This window comes from Rhinoraja longicauda, chromosome 10 (assembly GCF_053455715.1).
Source record: "Rhinoraja longicauda isolate Sanriku21f chromosome 10, sRhiLon1.1, whole genome shotgun sequence".
In the NCBI taxonomy this organism is placed as follows: domain Eukaryota; kingdom Metazoa; phylum Chordata; class Chondrichthyes; order Rajiformes; family Arhynchobatidae; genus Rhinoraja; species Rhinoraja longicauda.
In genome coordinates, this window is record NC_135962.1 from 9,686,108 (window position 1) to 9,703,656 (window position 17,549).

Below are 17,549 nucleotides of genomic sequence, written 5' to 3' on the forward strand. Positions count from 1 at the left end.
GACTAAAAGAGTAGAAGGAAAGTAGTGAATATAAAGAGGTGAGGGGAAGGAATGGGGCAAGAGCTGGCAAGCTATATGTGGAGGCAATCAAGAAGGTATTGACTGAGAGATAATAGGCAGGTGGGGGAGGGAAGAATGGAGACAGCAAGATGCTGGGACGTGATAAGTGAAGAATAAAAGGTTGCAGATTCTGGAATCTAGTAAGAAAGGAAGGTGAATAGTGGAACCAAATAAGGAGGGATGGTGGCAGATGGGAACAGAGATCCGATGGACAAAGTGTCTAGGTGGTGGATAGATGGGGGGGGGGGGGGGAGAGGAAAGGAACAGGGTAATAGGGGCCTAAGAGAAGAAGTGGAGTGTGTGAGAGTCCAGGGTAGATAGGAGGAATGAGAAAAGGATAGAGCAGGTGCCAGGTGTCTGAAATTGGAGAATTCAATGTACCTGCTATTGTCTTGTAGGCTACCCATGTGAAATATAAGGTGCTGTTCCTGTAGTTTGCGTTTGCCCTCACCCTGGCAACAGGCGAGGCTGAGAATGGTCGGTGTGGGAATGGATAGCAATCAGGAGATCCAGATGGCCATCATGAACAGAGCACGGGTACATGGCAAAGTGATTGCCTGATCTGCATTTGATCTTGCCGATGCAGAGGAAGCCACATCAGGTTAATCTCTGCCTCATCTGGAAGGGTTACTTAGATCCAGAGACGGAGGTGATGGAGGAGGTGTAGTGACAGGCTACACCTCTCATATTTTCAGGGAAAACTACCTGGGAGGTGGGGAAGGATGAGTGAACCCGGGAGTCCTGGAAAAATGGTTCCTGCAGAAAGTGGAAAGGAGTCAGGAGTGGAAGATGTGACTGGTGCTGGAATCATACTGTTGATGCCGTAAATGTCAAAGAATGGTGTGCGAACTGTGGAGGCTGGTGGGGTGGAAGGCACAGACTCAGGGTGCTTTACCCATATTTTTTTTAGAGGAGATACCGGTGGGATCTTGGTCAACCATAGTGGAGGTTTCCTGAAAACGGAGGACATTTCAGATATCCTGGAGTGGAAAGCCTCATCGCATGAACAGATGCAGAGGAGGGGGAGAAACTGAGAGAAAATGATAGTGTTCTTATAAAAGATAGGGTGTGAGAGGTGTAGTTTAGGTAGTTCTGGGAGTCCATGGGTTTGTAGTAAACATCAGTTTGTAGTAAACATCACCTGTGATGAAGACAGCGCGATCAAGAAAGCAGAGAGCGGTTATGGAAATGGTCCAAATGAATTGAGGGCCACGTGAAGGTTGGAGGCAAAGCTGATAAAATTGACGGGTCCCTCATGGGTGCACGAGCAGCCCCAATGCTGTCATCAGTGTAGTCGAGAAAGAGATGAGGAATGGTGCCTGTGTAGGCTTGGAACAAGGACTGCTCCATATAGCCGACAAAAAGAGCGGCCCATGTGAGTGGCCCATTTATTCGTAGAAAGTGGGATAACTCAAAAGAGACATTTTTAAGGATGACAACATATTCTGCCAGGTGGAGGAAAGTATTAGGCAAGGGGAACCGTTTGGATCTATGTTCTAGAAAGAAGCAAGGGGCCTGAAATCCTTTCTGATGGAGGATGGATATGTATAAGGACTGGAAGCCCAAGGTGGGTGCCAACGAATTGGAAGTTTTTGAAATAATGGAGAATGTACAAGCAAGCAATGGTGGAAAGCATGCAAGCATGCAAATGTGGCAAGGAAGCACTGTTCAAGAAGGGACCAGATAGAGGCACTGTATGAGGTGATAGGTTCAAGAGCAAATAGAAACATTAGGCTGACCAAGGCAGTCTTGCTTTGACAATCCTGGGTAGAGTCTGAGATAAGGAATCTTAGTAGAAATCCTGGCTCATTTGGAGAGAGCTCATTTGGAGATCTCCTCCCTGACACCACATTATGTGATCAAAAGTAGTTCAGGAAACATTCTGGCACAAGTTAATTTTGACCAACACCTACATGAGATGATAACCCGTCAGGACAAAAAGAGGTCTGGGTTTGGTTTGTATTCACTGCAAGCATTCATTGCAAGAGCAAAAACCCCGCATTTGTCAAAATGTCACGCTGCTAAGCATTCTGCATATTCCCTATGCAAAAACTGACTGACCACCACAAACGTTATGGTTTGACAATGTGGGGAACGGTAGTTTAAAACAGAAAAACTGGTCAACACACCATTTATAGGGAATAGCGTTCGATGGGAATGAGTAGTGCGAGAAACAAAAAAATACGAAAGTGGTTCAGCAAAAACTGATCTGAGTTTAACCCATAACGTATCATTGTTTCAGACTTTAGCAAGCTTTACTGGGTCATCTCTCACCTGATACTCTCCTCATCCTCAGCATTAAAGTTCCCAGTTTAATGGTCATAAATGCACAAAACCTGAATACATTAAGGAAAAATGCATTGGAAAATCTAATTCTATGTGTGCATGTGTTTTCTCTATTATCCATGCCATCAGTAAAGTCCAGCAGTTTCCAATAAAAAAAACAATCAATAAACCAGCCGAATGGTAGAGTTTACCTGATAAAAACCATAGAGATTGTGCATTTCTCTGTGCTCCCATCCACCTGCATGTACAGCATCCTTAGGCATGGTCAGCTCCGGTGCACCGAACACAGCCGGCTCATTCATGTCATTCCACACAAAGAGAATGTCTGTCGAATCCTGCAACATAACAATGTATTCAATGCAGTAGCAAACTTCCCACTCAGTTTTCACTCCCGAACTAAGGAGTATATTCTACAGGCATTGCCTTCCAATATTTTACTCAGTATCTCAAGAAATTCAGTCTCCACAAACTCTAAGGAGGTGAAACTGAACTTAAGTGGAAAATCAAGGTGAGCAATTATAAATTACCAGCATGTATTACACTCAGTTCACATGAAGGCAATGAAAAGAAAACCAAATGAAATGTAAAGTAACCTAACATGTCATTACATCTAAAAAAATACAAAGTGATAGATTAACTCGGCAGTCAGGCTGCATTGCTGGATGACATGGATAGGCAACTTTTAAGATCGGGACCCTTCTTCAGACTGATACAATTCCAGTTGCTTTGCACTATCATGAAAGAAAAACATTTTCACAATCTCATATGGATTCTATTATCAATGGAGTTCCAAATATGCACTAGAGTGTGTCCTCTCCCTCACCCTCTCTCTGCCTCCCTCTTTCTCTCTCTCTTTCCATTCTCAATTCATTTGCTACTTCCATTTTTGGCCTCCTTCTCAGGTTCCGTTCATTTTGGGCACCCTATTCCCTTGCTCTCGTTTTTTGTCGCCCAGAATTAGCTGAGCACTTGTTTTGTGCTCTTCTAATTTGGAGCATTATTATCTATCCCATGTCTCACTGGTTTCTGTTCGACAAATCGGTCCTCCACTTCCTCCAATTGTCCAGACAAGATCAGAAAAGTTTCTACACAGCAGATAGTTGACATTTGCACACTAGCCTTAATAACATTGATTTTATGGATTATATGGTACAACTTTTGACAACAAAAAAAAATGTCATTGTAATAATATAGAGAGGCATATTGTAAAGTGAAGCCCTCACTGCAAAAAAAAATCTCATCACCTGTGCATGGTGAAAATACCACCTTTCTGAGTACCCTGAAATGCCAGCAAACAAATATATAAAAATTGCAACTTAGAAAGAGATCAAATCAAAACCCTTCGTCTTTTGTTTTCCTATCCTTTTGTGACTTTAAAATGAGCATGAAAAGAATCATTAGGATAATTACCTTATATTGGTCGAATCCATGCTTGTCAGCATACCAGTTGCGGACTACGGGGTTTGTGAAATCTAAGTAGGCCGAGATACCTGGTATAACACAAAAACAGATAACGTTTTTCTGCAATAAAACCATTCAAACATTGACACCGGAGATTTACTTCATGTTTTTGAGATATTGCATTTCGGACTGACTTGAGACTGCTAGGAACAGAGCAAGACTTGGGAAATGCACTGGTACTTACAGAATATTTTACATGAAACGTGTGTGACAATTAAATTCTTTATTTGCAATAACTTGTCACGCAAGAGACTGTTCTACAGATTCAAACCATGCTGCATTTTTATATCATTTTTGATAACATAAATGCAAGGTAAGTCACGCAACTTGTTTACAAGGTTAACTATTGTGATCCAGCGTTCTGTAATTTTCCCCTCAAAAACATGTTCCTATTACCAAAAAACAAGTCATGCAGGTGTTCAGGTTGGTGACTTTGTGGGCCACTTGAACCAGCATGTTTAGCCTTGCACAGAGGGCAACTTAGGTGGAGTAAAGTCCGATTCCCACAGAATGAAGTGCTGCCCGTGTTCATGACAAAATGAAAGAACAGCTCTGTTCTTCCCGCAGTACCAGAGAAGAATCGAGACACAGCACAAATAAAGAACTGATATTCATGCAGTACCTTTCATAAACCTAGCACATTCCCAAGCACCTCAATCTTTTATGTTTAGTGTATAAATACAGTGTGAACTTTTGTACCAAGTGACATAGACCGCTTCGAATAACTGGTCCTACTTCCACCTTTACTCCAAAGACGTACAGGTATGTAGGTTAATTGACTGGGTAAATGTAAAAATTGTCCCTAGTGTGCGTAGGATAGTTTTAGTGTGCGGGGATCGCTGGGCGGCGCGGACACGGTGGGCTGAAGGGCCTGTTTCCGCGCTGTATCTCTAAAAAAAAGTTTTTAAAAATTAAAAACGGATCTGGTCATTGGGTATGTCAATCTTTGCATCTGAGCTTCACTTAAGAGTTATAACTTTTCCCTTACCTGGCCAACAAGAACCTTGGTATTCCTCCCCATCTTTATCCATCACAAAATACTTCTTGGATTTGGCTTCGCAATAGATAGAGTAGTTTTTATCCACTTTGATGTGTGGGTCAATGATAACCACCAGCTGGGAACACAAGAGAAGATATTCTCAACAACTCTAAAGGGGTCTTGTTTTCTTCCCCCTCGTCTTTTTTCTCTGTCACAGAAGATGTCCGATCATGTACAACAGTTATTGTCAGATGGCTCCAACAAGAAATGGCCACATTGGATGTAACGATGAGTAATAAGAACAGTAAAGTGTCTAAAACTCAGGGAACAACTTTCCAGTGGTATCAAATGAATTTGATGTTCAGTGTGAGGGAGCAGAGGGGAGGCAAAACAGAAGGTTTTTAAATTTAAATACGGTTGACTTTGAAGGATGTCAGAAATTAATCAGAATAATAAAAATACAAACGCTCTAATTGTTCACCAGGTCAGGCGGTAAATATGGAAAACAAAAGCAGTGTTAATGTTTCAGGTCAACCTTTCATTAGAATTGAACACACAGATGATCAGTGGACTCGGCAGATCTATTGGCTTGTCAAAATTTAAATGAATGCCAGGAGATGGGCAAAGAAATATACAAAACTTATGCAAAGCAGCTGCAAAATCCAGAGCTGGAGGAAATACCCAGCCGATCAGACTGTGCTAGTGTAGAGAGAAAAACTGAGTCAATATTACAGATGGAGAACCAACAGCAGTACTCAATATTGAATTCAACAATTTCAGATATCTCCCTTTCTGTCTGTATCAGAACAGGCAAGCTTTTATTTCAGATTTACGGCATCTGCAGTTATTTTGATTCTCAATTCTTCAACCTATTCCTGAAGAATAAGATATTGGAAAAGCAACAAGAACTGTTTTGAATATTTTGTTGAACAATGTGAGAGTCAGTCTGAAATTAAAGGAACCGGCTTTAACAAAAGCACTAATCCCACAGAATGGGGCAGATGAAAGATTTTACTTGCAAATTTAGGTTGGAGGAGCGATGATAGATGGCACAAAAATTAAACAAGGCAGACAAAGAAAAGTTGTTCTCATTAGTTGATGGTATAAGGACAGGAGGTCACAGATTCACGGCTTTGTGCAAGAGAGACAAATGGAATACCACAAATAACTTTTTTTAAATGCGATGATGCATCTAACCTGAAATAGCTGCTTATGATGGTGTGAGAAGTTAGTGGAAATTAGTCATTTCAGTGAGGCATGAGCAGAGAAATGGAATTGACTGGATCTCTTTAAAAATAGCCAGCCTAGGCGCAGTAGACTGAATGGCTTTCTGTGCTACAATAGCTCAGTGAACACCAGCAAAGGGTTACAATGAAAAGAACCAGCACAATAAAAAGAGAAAGAAAACAGTTTAAGAATCAACGAAACAGACGGCAAGGGTGTATGTACTTTGTCCATGGACAAGCAGCCACCTGGCATTCATTGTTCGAGACTTAAATGCAAATAAAATTAAGTCTAAGGAATGAGAAGAGAACATGGGCAGAGCTACTGAGAAGATACCTAGAAAAACTTCCAGGATGGAAGTTTGGAAATTATTCAAACAACTCCAGCTCTGTTGAATAAGAGTCCATTAAGAATGAATCATTTACATCTGTGACTGGCCTCCAAACATTGTAGAGACTGCCCATCAGATTCACCTTCCGATCTTTGGTTCGTAGATATTCCTGCATTTCCCGAGGAGCGGGAAATTTGGTCTTGTCCCAGGTGAAGTAGCGTTTCCCTTCAGTGTGGTCTATATCTAACCAGATAACATCACAGGGTATGTTGTGTGCATCAAAGCCAGCGTCCACCTGCTTCACATCACTTTCATCCGTGTAAGTGTAGCGGCACTGGTGGTGACCCAGTGCAAAGAGTGGAGGGAGTGTCTGAGTACCTGTGGGCCAAGCAGAATGACTTTCAGTTCCTATTAAAAAAACTGCAAAATAGGAACATATACTGATGATCAGCACAAATCAGGAAGACCCTTGCTTGCGCTACTTGCTGCAGTTAGCTGGGCCCCACTGTTGGCCTCAATGTCTCTGTGCTGGGAAGAGGAAAATTAGCAAAATATCCTCCCTCCTGATTATCTATGCAATAACTACAGATACCAATTCGGAACATGATTATGTTTAACTGCTGCAAATAATCAGCATATTACGCAATATCTCCGGTGTCGTGTTGACATTTTTAGAGATGCTTTGTTTCCAGATATCATGTAATGTTGCTTTAGTGCCGATTCAACTCTGTGGACTACCTGCCAAGTTACCACAAGTTTTCAGTCAAATGGAAAAGCCATTCGGGCAAGATCTAATGAAGTTTTTGGTCAATGCAGATCTGTTCCCCAGTGTGAATCAGTAGTTTCATGAAAGTAGCAGACACTGGGGAAAGGGAAAAGTATTGAGCACAATATATTACTTTTTGACTGGAGGAAATAGTCACTTACACATGAATTTATCAAGAATAGTATCGGACTTTATAGGACTTTAATTAAGGTGCGTTTGGGTCAATATGTGCAGTTTTGGTCACCCCATTACATGAAGGATGTAGAGATTTGGAAAGGATGCAGAAGAGGTTTACCAGAATGCTGCCTGGTAGATAGGATATTAGTTATGTTGGACAAACTTGGATTATTTTCTCTGGATTGTCAGAGGTTGAGGGAAGACCTGATAGTATATAAAATTATGGGAAGCATTGGTAAGATAAGGTAGGCAGCAAGAACCTTTTTCCCCAGGGTGGAAATATCAAAAACTAGAGGGAATAGCTTTTAGGTGAGAGTGGCAAATTTTAATGGAGATGTGAAGGGCAAGGTTTTTTTTATTTTTAAAAGAGAGTGGTGAGTGCTTGGAACTTGCTGCCAGGGCTGGTGGTGGAGGAAGATACATTAGTGGCATTTAAGAAAGCTTTTAGATAGGTGCATGGAAATGCAGGGAATGGAAGGACATGGATCATAAGAAGGCAGAGATGATTAGTTTAATCTGGCATTAAGTTCAGCATGCACATTGTGGGCCGAACTGTACTGTACTGTTCTATAGTAAATTCTACATATACATCTGTGAAATGTAATTGAATAACTTTAAATGCATTCATGCATAAAGATGATCAAATACCTTTTCAATATTAAACCACATAAGCAAGGCTTGTAATTCTAATTGTATTCTGGACCAAAATATTGCTGTGAACATTAAAGTATCCTGGTCTACAATCTGCTTTTTCACTTGCTTACAGTCAGGAACCATCGTACCTGTAAGCCTTGAGTATTGGTTGAACACATCGAAAGCACTGGGACCCATGAGAATATATACATCGATTATCCCACTCTCAGACATCCAGCGAACATCTGTCCTCAACGGTCTATCATCATCTGCCTTTAACTTCTTTACACTGCCTGATTCTCCCTGGAATCAAATGTTTAGTTACTGGCACACCGATGACAAAACAATTTCAATTCATTATGGTAGATCCAATTACGCCTGGTTCACTGCAGATAAATATCAATCTGGTTTTGGTGACTCTCTTAAGAATGTCTGACATAACCTTGGCAGGAACACAAACTTGTAGCAAACTCTGGAAATACTGAGAGAAGAGAAGGAAATGATTGCAACTACTCTTTAAGAATGTTGCAGAGAATTCCATAATGACAGTTGTGTCCCAAGTTCCACTCTGTACAATACTCAGGGAAAACAGTGTCATGGTTGCAGATTGCATTTGCAACTACCATAAGGTAACAGAAATAGGACACTGGAGCTGAACAAGAGAAGGAATAAAATATATATTATTTCTGACATTTGTTGATCTTTTGTACCCCTTTGCAGAGCTTAGGGACCTAAAGAATCCAGCTTGAAAATGCATATCGTGCATTTCTGCTAAATTTAGAGGAAAGGAATTTCACATCCTCTTACTAAGGACTGCAAATTAGCATAGCAAGACAACTTCCATTGGCCCTTCTACCATCTTCATACTGTCAGACTGCTTGAGCATCATTCAGAATTTGGTAAGCAGAACTTTCCGATAAATATCTAAAAAACCAAATTCACTGCCTTTGCATCCCATTTCCCTAGCCACTGATTCCTCTACCTGTCTGAGTCTGAACCAGAATTTGGTGTTAGAAACTAAAGAGTTCTACCATTAACTTACATACCAAGACCAATTTACAGTGGCCAATTAACCAACCAACACACATCTTTGGGATGTAGAAGGAAACCAGAGCATCCAGTGAAAACCCATGCACTCATAGGGAAAACATGCAATCTCTACAAAGAGAGTATCTATGGTCAGGATTGATTCTGGATCGCTGGAGTTGGTGAAGCCCTACTTTACTTGCTCAGCACTGGGCTTCATGCCTTCAGCCGCCAAAACCCTAAGCTCGGGAATTATTTCTGGAAACCCCTCAAACCCCTGCCTCATCATCTTTCTTTGACATTCCTTACAAGCTACACTGTTGACAACGTTTCACTAGGGGTGGCACAGTGGCACAGCGGTAGAGTTGCTGTCTTACAGCCCCAGAGACCTGGGTTTGATCCTGACTACAGGTGCTGTCTGTATGGAGTTTGTACATTCTCCCCGTGACAGGTTTCCTCCTCACATCTTCCAAAGATGTGCAGATTTGTAGGTTAATTGGCTTTGGTAAAAATTGTTGTTAATGTGTGTAGGATAGTGTTAGTATACGGGATCTAAAGTCTAAACTTCTTGGTGACTAATTTTATTTGATAAAACATGTATAAAGCCCCTTGATCCACTCTGCTGCATTAGTGGTATAAATACAAATACTTTGTGGGGTATGTGAACTGACATAGTCCAACACATAACATGCATTAGAATATTCTTGGAGATTTTTGGGGTGCTACCTAGTGATCCTTTTGAGCAGAACTAGTTAAGGCATATTAGAGCATAAGAGATTTGGGATAATATATTGGCACAGATATGGGAGTGCCTAAGTAACAGAGTTGTGACAAATAAATATTTTAGTAGTTGCTGGGTACCAGGGGGATCATGTTGTGTTTACAATCCATATTGATGACTTGGAGGAAGGGACCAAGTGCACTGAAGCTGGTTGTGCTAATGATACAAAGATAATTGGGTTAGCCATTTCTGAAGAAGACACAATGAACCTGGAGAGGGATATAGATAGGTTATGTGAATGGGCAAGAATCTGGCAGTTGGAGTGTAAAGTGGCAAAGTGACAGCTTATCCACTTAGGAGGAAAGGATGAAAATGAAATTATTATTTTTATGAAATCTAACTCCAAATGTTGCAGTACAAAGGGATCGGTAGGTAGCATGCAGGTACAGTGAGTAATAAGATGATGCATCCCAAATGTTCTACTACTGGCCAGCTGTTCGTCAAACAATAAACATCACATCATAGTTTACCAGTTTGAAGATTCAGCATGTTTTCATAGTAACAAAAACCCCAGTACCAGCAGTAATTAGAATCAGGTCATTGAAACTGGGCTCAGTGTGGAGAACAATCTTCAGGCATGTGTAATATTTGGAAAGACACAGAAATTTGATTTGTATAAAATATAAAAAAATAGAAACTAAAGCTTCATATGTTTACTGTAAACATAGAGCATTAACCTAATTTATTTATATACAAGCACATGGCAGTAAACACAACTCTGGTCTTACCTTATTCTCTGTGTTCGTACTGATATCCACCAAAGTTTCAGAACTATTTAGCCAAAAAATTCCCAAAGTTTTCTTCATTTTGTGGGCAAGGAGGAGAGGTATAGAACCATAAATACCCATTCGGCTGTTCAACTTACAAGCAAAAACATTCAGGTTATAGAGCCTGTATGGTTCTTCCTGACTGCAAAGACAAAGATCAACAGACCAATGATTGGTCACGTTTTAATTGATATGACCCTGACAACTCTTATGTCAAAGTGATATATCCAGCATATTGATTCATTGCACAATGTATTAGTCATTCCCTAAACATTCAGTTCATCTAGTAGTAAGTAATTGGGCCTTGAAAATCAGGTCTTACTTATCCTATCCAGAGTGGCTTAGTTGATCTCAGCAAGGACAGTGGATAAGGTAATAGAGCTATTAACTCACAGCACTAGCAACTCGAGTTCAGTCTTGATATCCAGTTCTACTTGTGTGAAGTGTGCATGTTCTCCCTGTGGGCGTAGGGTTTCCTCCTACATCTCAAAGACGTGCTGGTTAATGGGTTAATGGCCACTGTAAAGAACTCCCAACAAATAGGTGAGTGGTAGAATCTTGTGTTGGGGCAGTTAATGGGAACACAGGGAGAAAAATGTCAATTACTGGCTCAAGTTGCTATCAGCAGGGATCTCAGCTGTAGGGCACCAACTAGAGCCACTGCCTCACGGTTCCAGCTGATTAATGTAAAAATGGGTACTTGATGTTTGGCATGGACTTTGTGGGCCAATGGACTTGTTCCAATGCTGCTTCACAAAAGTTCTAGTAACATCACAAATGGCTGGAGCATGATATATTTATAATATGGTAGGGGCAAAATTATGTGTTTCCATTTCTGACAGACTTCCGGGCAGAAAAGCCACTATTTAACTGTTGTGAGCCTAAATCAGGCTTGCGAAGTTAGATGGCGTGCCAATAGTTGTTGTCTGTCCTTGAATAATCATTACTAGGATGGGGAAATAGAGGTACACGAATGGAGTTGTACTCAGCCAGCACGTTCAATACGGACAATCGTAAGGGTGAAAGCAAAGAAAGTTGAAAAGCAACTCAACCAATGCGCTGTCAAATGACATCCATGGACCTGCTCCTTGAGTCAATGCAAATGATAATACTACTTATAAGGATATATTGATGCAAACTGTCCCAAATTTTTATTTCCGGAATGTTCCCTTTGACAATCCATCCCTATCGAACTGTTTTTAGCTCTCTGGTTTACATTATTTCATCCCAGAAGAAAATCATTGAATCCTATGATCTACCTATGTTCATGGGTCTGAGAGATTCTGCTTTGTCGGTAGTCACTGCTGTTACAAGATTCTCAAGACTCTACACAAAAAAAGCTTGTACCTTGTGGTTTTCAGCCGTAGACTCTCCGTATGTTCTGGAATTCCATAAACATGCTCAAACCCATGCAGCGAGAAATCCAATCCAACAGATGTAGGGCCTGTTATTGTCAGAAATAGTCCAAAAGACAATTCAGAATTTATAAAAAGTCTCCATGTCAATATTATTTGAAACCCAACTCTTTTCTTTTTTAACTCTCTTTCCCAGGAGACAGTCACTACTATCTGGCCACAGTCCCCAAAACACATCCATATCCCCCTTGTTCTCATTTCGGCCATCATTAGATTGCCTCCATGGGATGCTACCCTTAACCTCCCTCTCTCCTTAACCAGAAGGACAGAGGAAAAGATTCAAGGATGTGCTCAAACCTTTCTTGAAAAAAGTGCAGCATCCCCACTGACTCTGGGAATCTCTAGCTCATGATTCTTCTATGTGGAGGAGGAACGTTCAAGGTCGTTTTGAAAACCTCACGTCTGTGCATCAGGGACACAGAGAGAGCCTACATAAACAGCAGATGAAATGCATTGCCTCACAAAATACCCATTTATCCGCACCGTCAGCCACCTCCTGCCCCATCTGTGGAAGAGTCTGTGGTTCACATTAGCCTCAAAACCCTCAATACTGGAATGAAAAGAAGTCATCCTTGATATTGACAGACTGCCTACTGAGAAGATGACGATTATGTGGATTTGGTCAAATATCCTACGGTTACAATGATAGTGAGGCTTTTACATCACATTAAAAGTAACAGGATGTACATTTGTTCTGAAATGGGTTAGATTCAGAGTTCAGTCTCAGTTGTGAAGTAGCAGTGAAGAATTATCACAGACCGTAATGTTGTATCCCTATTGTTTTGATGTGTTTATGCTTTATTCTTAATTGTTAACTGTATGTTTGCGTTGTTATTTGTGGGCGGAGCACCAAGGCACATTCCTTGTATATGCACATACTTGGCCAATAAACTTATTCATTCATTCATGCATATCAACAGATGAAAAACTTTACCTCAACAAAAAAACATTATAGATGCTGAAAATCTGAAATAAAAACAGAATGCTTGTAAAACTCAGCAGGTCAGTCAGCATCTGTGGAAAGAGACACAAAGTTAAATTTTCAGGTCTGAACAAGTCTGAAGAAGACTCCTGATCCAAAACATCACCTATCCAATTTCTCCAGAGATGCTGCCAGACCTGCTGAATTACTCCAGCATTTTGTGTCTCTCTTTGTTGCTTGACCTGCTGAGTTTCTCCAGTATTTTGTGTCTATGTCGCTTGATCTGCTGTGTTACTCCAGTATTTTGTGTCTATCTTTGTTGCTTGACCCGCTGAATTACTCCAGCATTCATTTAACATTTCAGGTGACAGAACATTCTCAGTTTCTTATTTTCCCCATATGCTGCCTGACCAACTGACTGTTTCTAGTGTATTCTTTCCTTTTATTAACCTTGCTATTTCGGTCACAAAGCAGAGAATGTGCTTATTCACAAAATGCTGGAGTAACTCAGCAGGTCAGGCAGCATAAATACCATCGATTTGTATCAGCATTAAATACCTTTGATTTGTACCAGCATCTGCAGTTATTTTCCTACACAATCAGAGAATGTGCAATCAGGCAGCAATGTGCAAATCAACCAACAAACAGCAGAAACTGGGGAGTGTTTTTCCAGTGGCAACCATGCAGGCACACAGCAGACTGTGGTGATACATGTATCAGCAGGCCTGGCTCGCCCACCACCTCCAACAGGCAAGCCGCTAAGCCCTTCCATGCTCTTCCCCAAAGCCTGGAGAATTGGGTGAAGATATCCAAGATGGCAAGGGCATCCGATGCAAGGAACAAAGGACCGTTAAGCAGACCAGCTGTGGGAAGCAGTACAGTGCACCTCAAAGGAGGAGTGGGCCACTGGAGTCCCTACAGCAGCCTGGGGCTTGGCTGGATCGGGTGCGGTTCCAAGAAACCAAGCACATCGACCGGAATTGACCTGCAGCTGCACTGAGTGGTGGAGTAGCAGTGGAGGACTCCAATGGCTAAATTTGGCCAGGCCAACCCTGTAACGTCACCAGGCCAATGGGCCTTCAAGGCCAGATAAAGAAAACTAACAATTGGGACTTGAAAATGGTGCCAAAACCTGGTGACTCTTGTATATTGTCTTAGTATACTATTCCTGTACACTTGTACTGAATCTAAGATGTGTTCATGTATAGCAGACATGTCCAAAGTCCGGCCCGGGGGCCAATGGCGGCCCGAGGTCAGATTTTATACGGCCCGCAGCTTCCGTCTTAAAATGTATTATTTATGGCCCGCCAGCACTGTCTAACAGAATGAAGGTAGGGGGAGGGGGAGGGGGAGAGGGCGACTACACCTCTCGGCGGTCAGCGCTGCCGGACCTCCCCCCCCCCCGAGCGGGAGAGGCGACGGCGACTACACTTCCCGGCGGCGGGGTTGAGGGCGTGGGGGGACGGGAGAGCAGCAGCTGAGCTCTCTCACCCCGCACGCTCATTGGCAGGCACTCCCGTCAGTCGGGCAGGTGCCGCATTCCCCCCCCCCCCCCCCCCCCCAGCGGGAGAGGCGAGGGCGACTACATCTCCCGGCGGTCAGCGCTGCCCGATCTGTGGATTGTCAGACGCGAGGTCCGGGGGGGGGGGGGGGGGGGAGAGCGCATTAGTTAAAGGTCCGGGGGGGGGGGGGGCAGCGCATTAGTTAAAGGTTCGGGGGGGTGGGGAGGGGCATTGGCCCTTGGGTATTTTCACATTATCAAATCTGGCTCTCTTTGAAAAAAGTTTGGACACCACTGATGTATAGTAATACTTTTACTGAACTGTATGCAAAAACAAATCAGGTGACAATAAAGTACCGTAGAACCATTGAGACTTTTTTGCCTTTGTTATGGGTTGATGTGATTGCAATAGCTAAAAGAAACAGAAGAATTGAAGCCTGAAGAAGGGTCCCAACCTGAAACGTCATCTGTCCATGTTCTCCAGGGATGTTGCCTGACCTGCTGAGTTACTCCAGCATTTTGTGTCTTTCCTAAAAGAAACAATTACCTGACCAAAGGTTGCAAGCTTTAAGAAATACTTCAGAGATATTTTGCTTACCATTGGCTTTGGTGTCTATGAACTCATGAAATTGCTCTTTCCACAATCCTTGAACATCTTCACTCTCCTGAAAATATAATTTATAATCAAAAATTACCTCACAATTTGCTTCTTTCCATAGTGAATCTATCTAGGCACAGTTTTAGCAACAGGCATTCCTGATGTAGTGTAACTTGTGCTGTTCATGATCTTTGTGGAACAAAAGCAATATTTGGCCCCAGTAACTTAAGCTAGGGAGGGATTTTAACCATTAATAACTGCACAAGGGTGGAATGTGGAATATTCAAAGCCCACAAAGTGAATTTAAATGATAATTTATTTAAACCAGGATATTGAGATGACATATAAAAATGAAGGTGAATGGTGGAGGAAAGGGCACTTCAAAAAAAAAAGTATAACATTCAATTTGTGATATTTCAGAATTACTTTCTGAAGTACTTCCACCTTCAGGATTTTGTTCATGCACTGGTTTACAACCCCATTTGGCAAGTAGAATGTGAACCAATGATGGCTACAAATAATTAGCCCTTTTTGGTTTTCTTTTGGTCATCATTGACTGCATTCTCCTCTTGTCCTGGAACTAAAAACGCGAAAGAAATCACGTTTGAAGTTGTAGTCTGGCACCTCTAATATTTATAAACTCACCTTTTTTGGAAGGACAATGCATCTTTTAACATTTAATACCCATCTCTGAAGACCCAGAAAATGAAAGTAAATGAGCCATTATAATCAGAAACTAAAGTGTACATTTCCAGTCTACACTGAATTGTTTATATCAGGAAGAGAGCAGAAAATGGATATGATATGGTTTATTTAGAATCTTCAAATATGTCAATGTGCTTGACAGGTAAATAGATTCTTTGGAAATATAGTAATTGCTATTGAAACACAGTAGCCAATTAGAAAGTCAAAATCACCTACAATCTCCTGGCATATTTTGTTATTTTAATTCCCTTTACTTTCTTGGGCGTTTACTATAGACCCCCAAATAGTTAATCATTCCAATTTTATTTCTCAGCTTCACCCATGTATCCTCAATGGACGAACCATCGATATTTCATATTGGTCTACTACCATGACATTCTCTTTCATCAATGAAGCAACAACCTCCCCTCTTTCTACCCCCCACCTCTATCTTTACTGCAGCACCTGTGCTGTCCCTTTCTTCGCCATGAGGGCGTGTCTCAGTCACACGCCTCTCGCATTAAAATAAATGCAATTCAATCTAACGTTATTTGCTTGCTCCCTGTCATGCTCCTGGCTATTCTGTCAACTGAACTTTCTTTCATCACCTTCCATATGGACTTCTAGCTACTCACCTGCCTTCATCCTGCATTGTATCCTGCCACCCCCCACTCATCTATATTAAACCCACCCATGTAGCATTTGCAAACCTGCTTGGCAGGATATTGGTTTATTCTCCAGCTAATATGCAACTCATCTCCCTTGTACAGGTCACCCATGCCCTGAAAACATCCCAATGGTTCAAAAATCTAAATTCCTGTTCCCTGCACCAACTCCTCAGCCACACACTCATCTATTCTATCGCCCTGTTCCTACCTTCACTTGTCACCAGGACTAAGCTGGGGCTCATTACCCTTGTAATCCTGTTTTTAACCTTTTGCCCAACTCCCTATATTTATTTTGCAGGACCTCATCTCGTTCCTACCCATGTCATTTGTGCCAACATGCACAATGACTTCTGCCTCCTTCCCCGCCCCTTGAGAATGTTTTGCAGCCGCTCCTGGACCCAGGCACCAGGGAGGCAACACTCCATCCTGAAGTCTCAATTGCTGCCACAGAATCTCCTGATTGCCCCCCTAACCAATGAGTCTCCTATCACTATGGCTCTGCCTGATAATACTCTTCCCCACTCTGCCCCAGAGCCAGGGTGGGTGCCTCAGACCTGACTGCTACTGTTGCTCACTCCTGACGAGTCATAATCCATAACAGTATCTAAAAGGATAAACCTGCCTTGAAGTTGAAGGGTCACCTGCACTTCTGTCTACTCCCTTTTCTTGTGGTCACCCACTCACTCTCTTCCTGTACCTTAGGCGTGACCACTTCGCTATAACTCCTATCTATGAAACTCTCATACTCCCAATGACCTTGATATTGTCCAGCCACAGCTCCGGTTACCTAATGTGGTCTGTGAGAAAGATAGAAAATAGGTGCAGGAGTAGGCAATTCGGCCCTTCGAGCCAGCACCGCCATTCAATATGATCATGGCTGATCATCTAAATGCAGTATCCCGTTCCAGCTTTTTCCCTATATCCCTTGATTCCGTTAGCCCTAACAGCTAAATCTAACTATTCACAAAATGCTGGAGTAACTCAGCAGGTCAGGCAGCATCTCGGGAGAGAAGGAATGGGTGACGTTTCGGGTCGAGACCCTTCTTCAGACTGATGTCGGGGGTGGGACAAAGGAAGGATATAGGTGGAGACAGGAAGATAGAGGGAGATCTGGGAAGGAGGAGGGGAAGGGAGGGACAGAGGAGCTATCTGAAGTTGGAGAAGTCGACGTTCATACCACCGGGCTGCAAACTGCCCAGGCGAAATATGAGGTGCTGCTCCTCCAATTTCCGGCGGGCCTCACTATGGCACTGGAGGAGGCCCATGACAG

General features: G+C 42.2%; 1 protein-coding gene across 1 annotated transcript in view; it reads right to left on the minus strand.

The window, feature by feature from the left end:
* LOC144597595 (neutral alpha-glucosidase C-like) overlaps positions 1 to 17,549 on the minus strand; it is a 67,338-nt gene that overhangs the window by 20,020 nt on the left and 29,769 nt on the right. The window contains exons 7-14 of the mRNA XM_078407090.1: positions 14,928 to 14,994; positions 11,839 to 11,935; positions 10,453 to 10,633; positions 8,067 to 8,220; positions 6,484 to 6,719; positions 4,796 to 4,922; positions 3,757 to 3,836; positions 2,538 to 2,681 (exon numbers count right to left, since the gene is read on the minus strand). Coding sequence (XP_078263216.1) covers positions 2,538 to 2,681; positions 3,757 to 3,836; positions 4,796 to 4,922; positions 6,484 to 6,719; positions 8,067 to 8,220; positions 10,453 to 10,633; positions 11,839 to 11,935; positions 14,928 to 14,994 — 1,086 coding nt within the window. The remainder of the gene's footprint in view (positions 1 to 2,537; positions 2,682 to 3,756; positions 3,837 to 4,795; positions 4,923 to 6,483; positions 6,720 to 8,066; positions 8,221 to 10,452; positions 10,634 to 11,838; positions 11,936 to 14,927; positions 14,995 to 17,549) is intronic.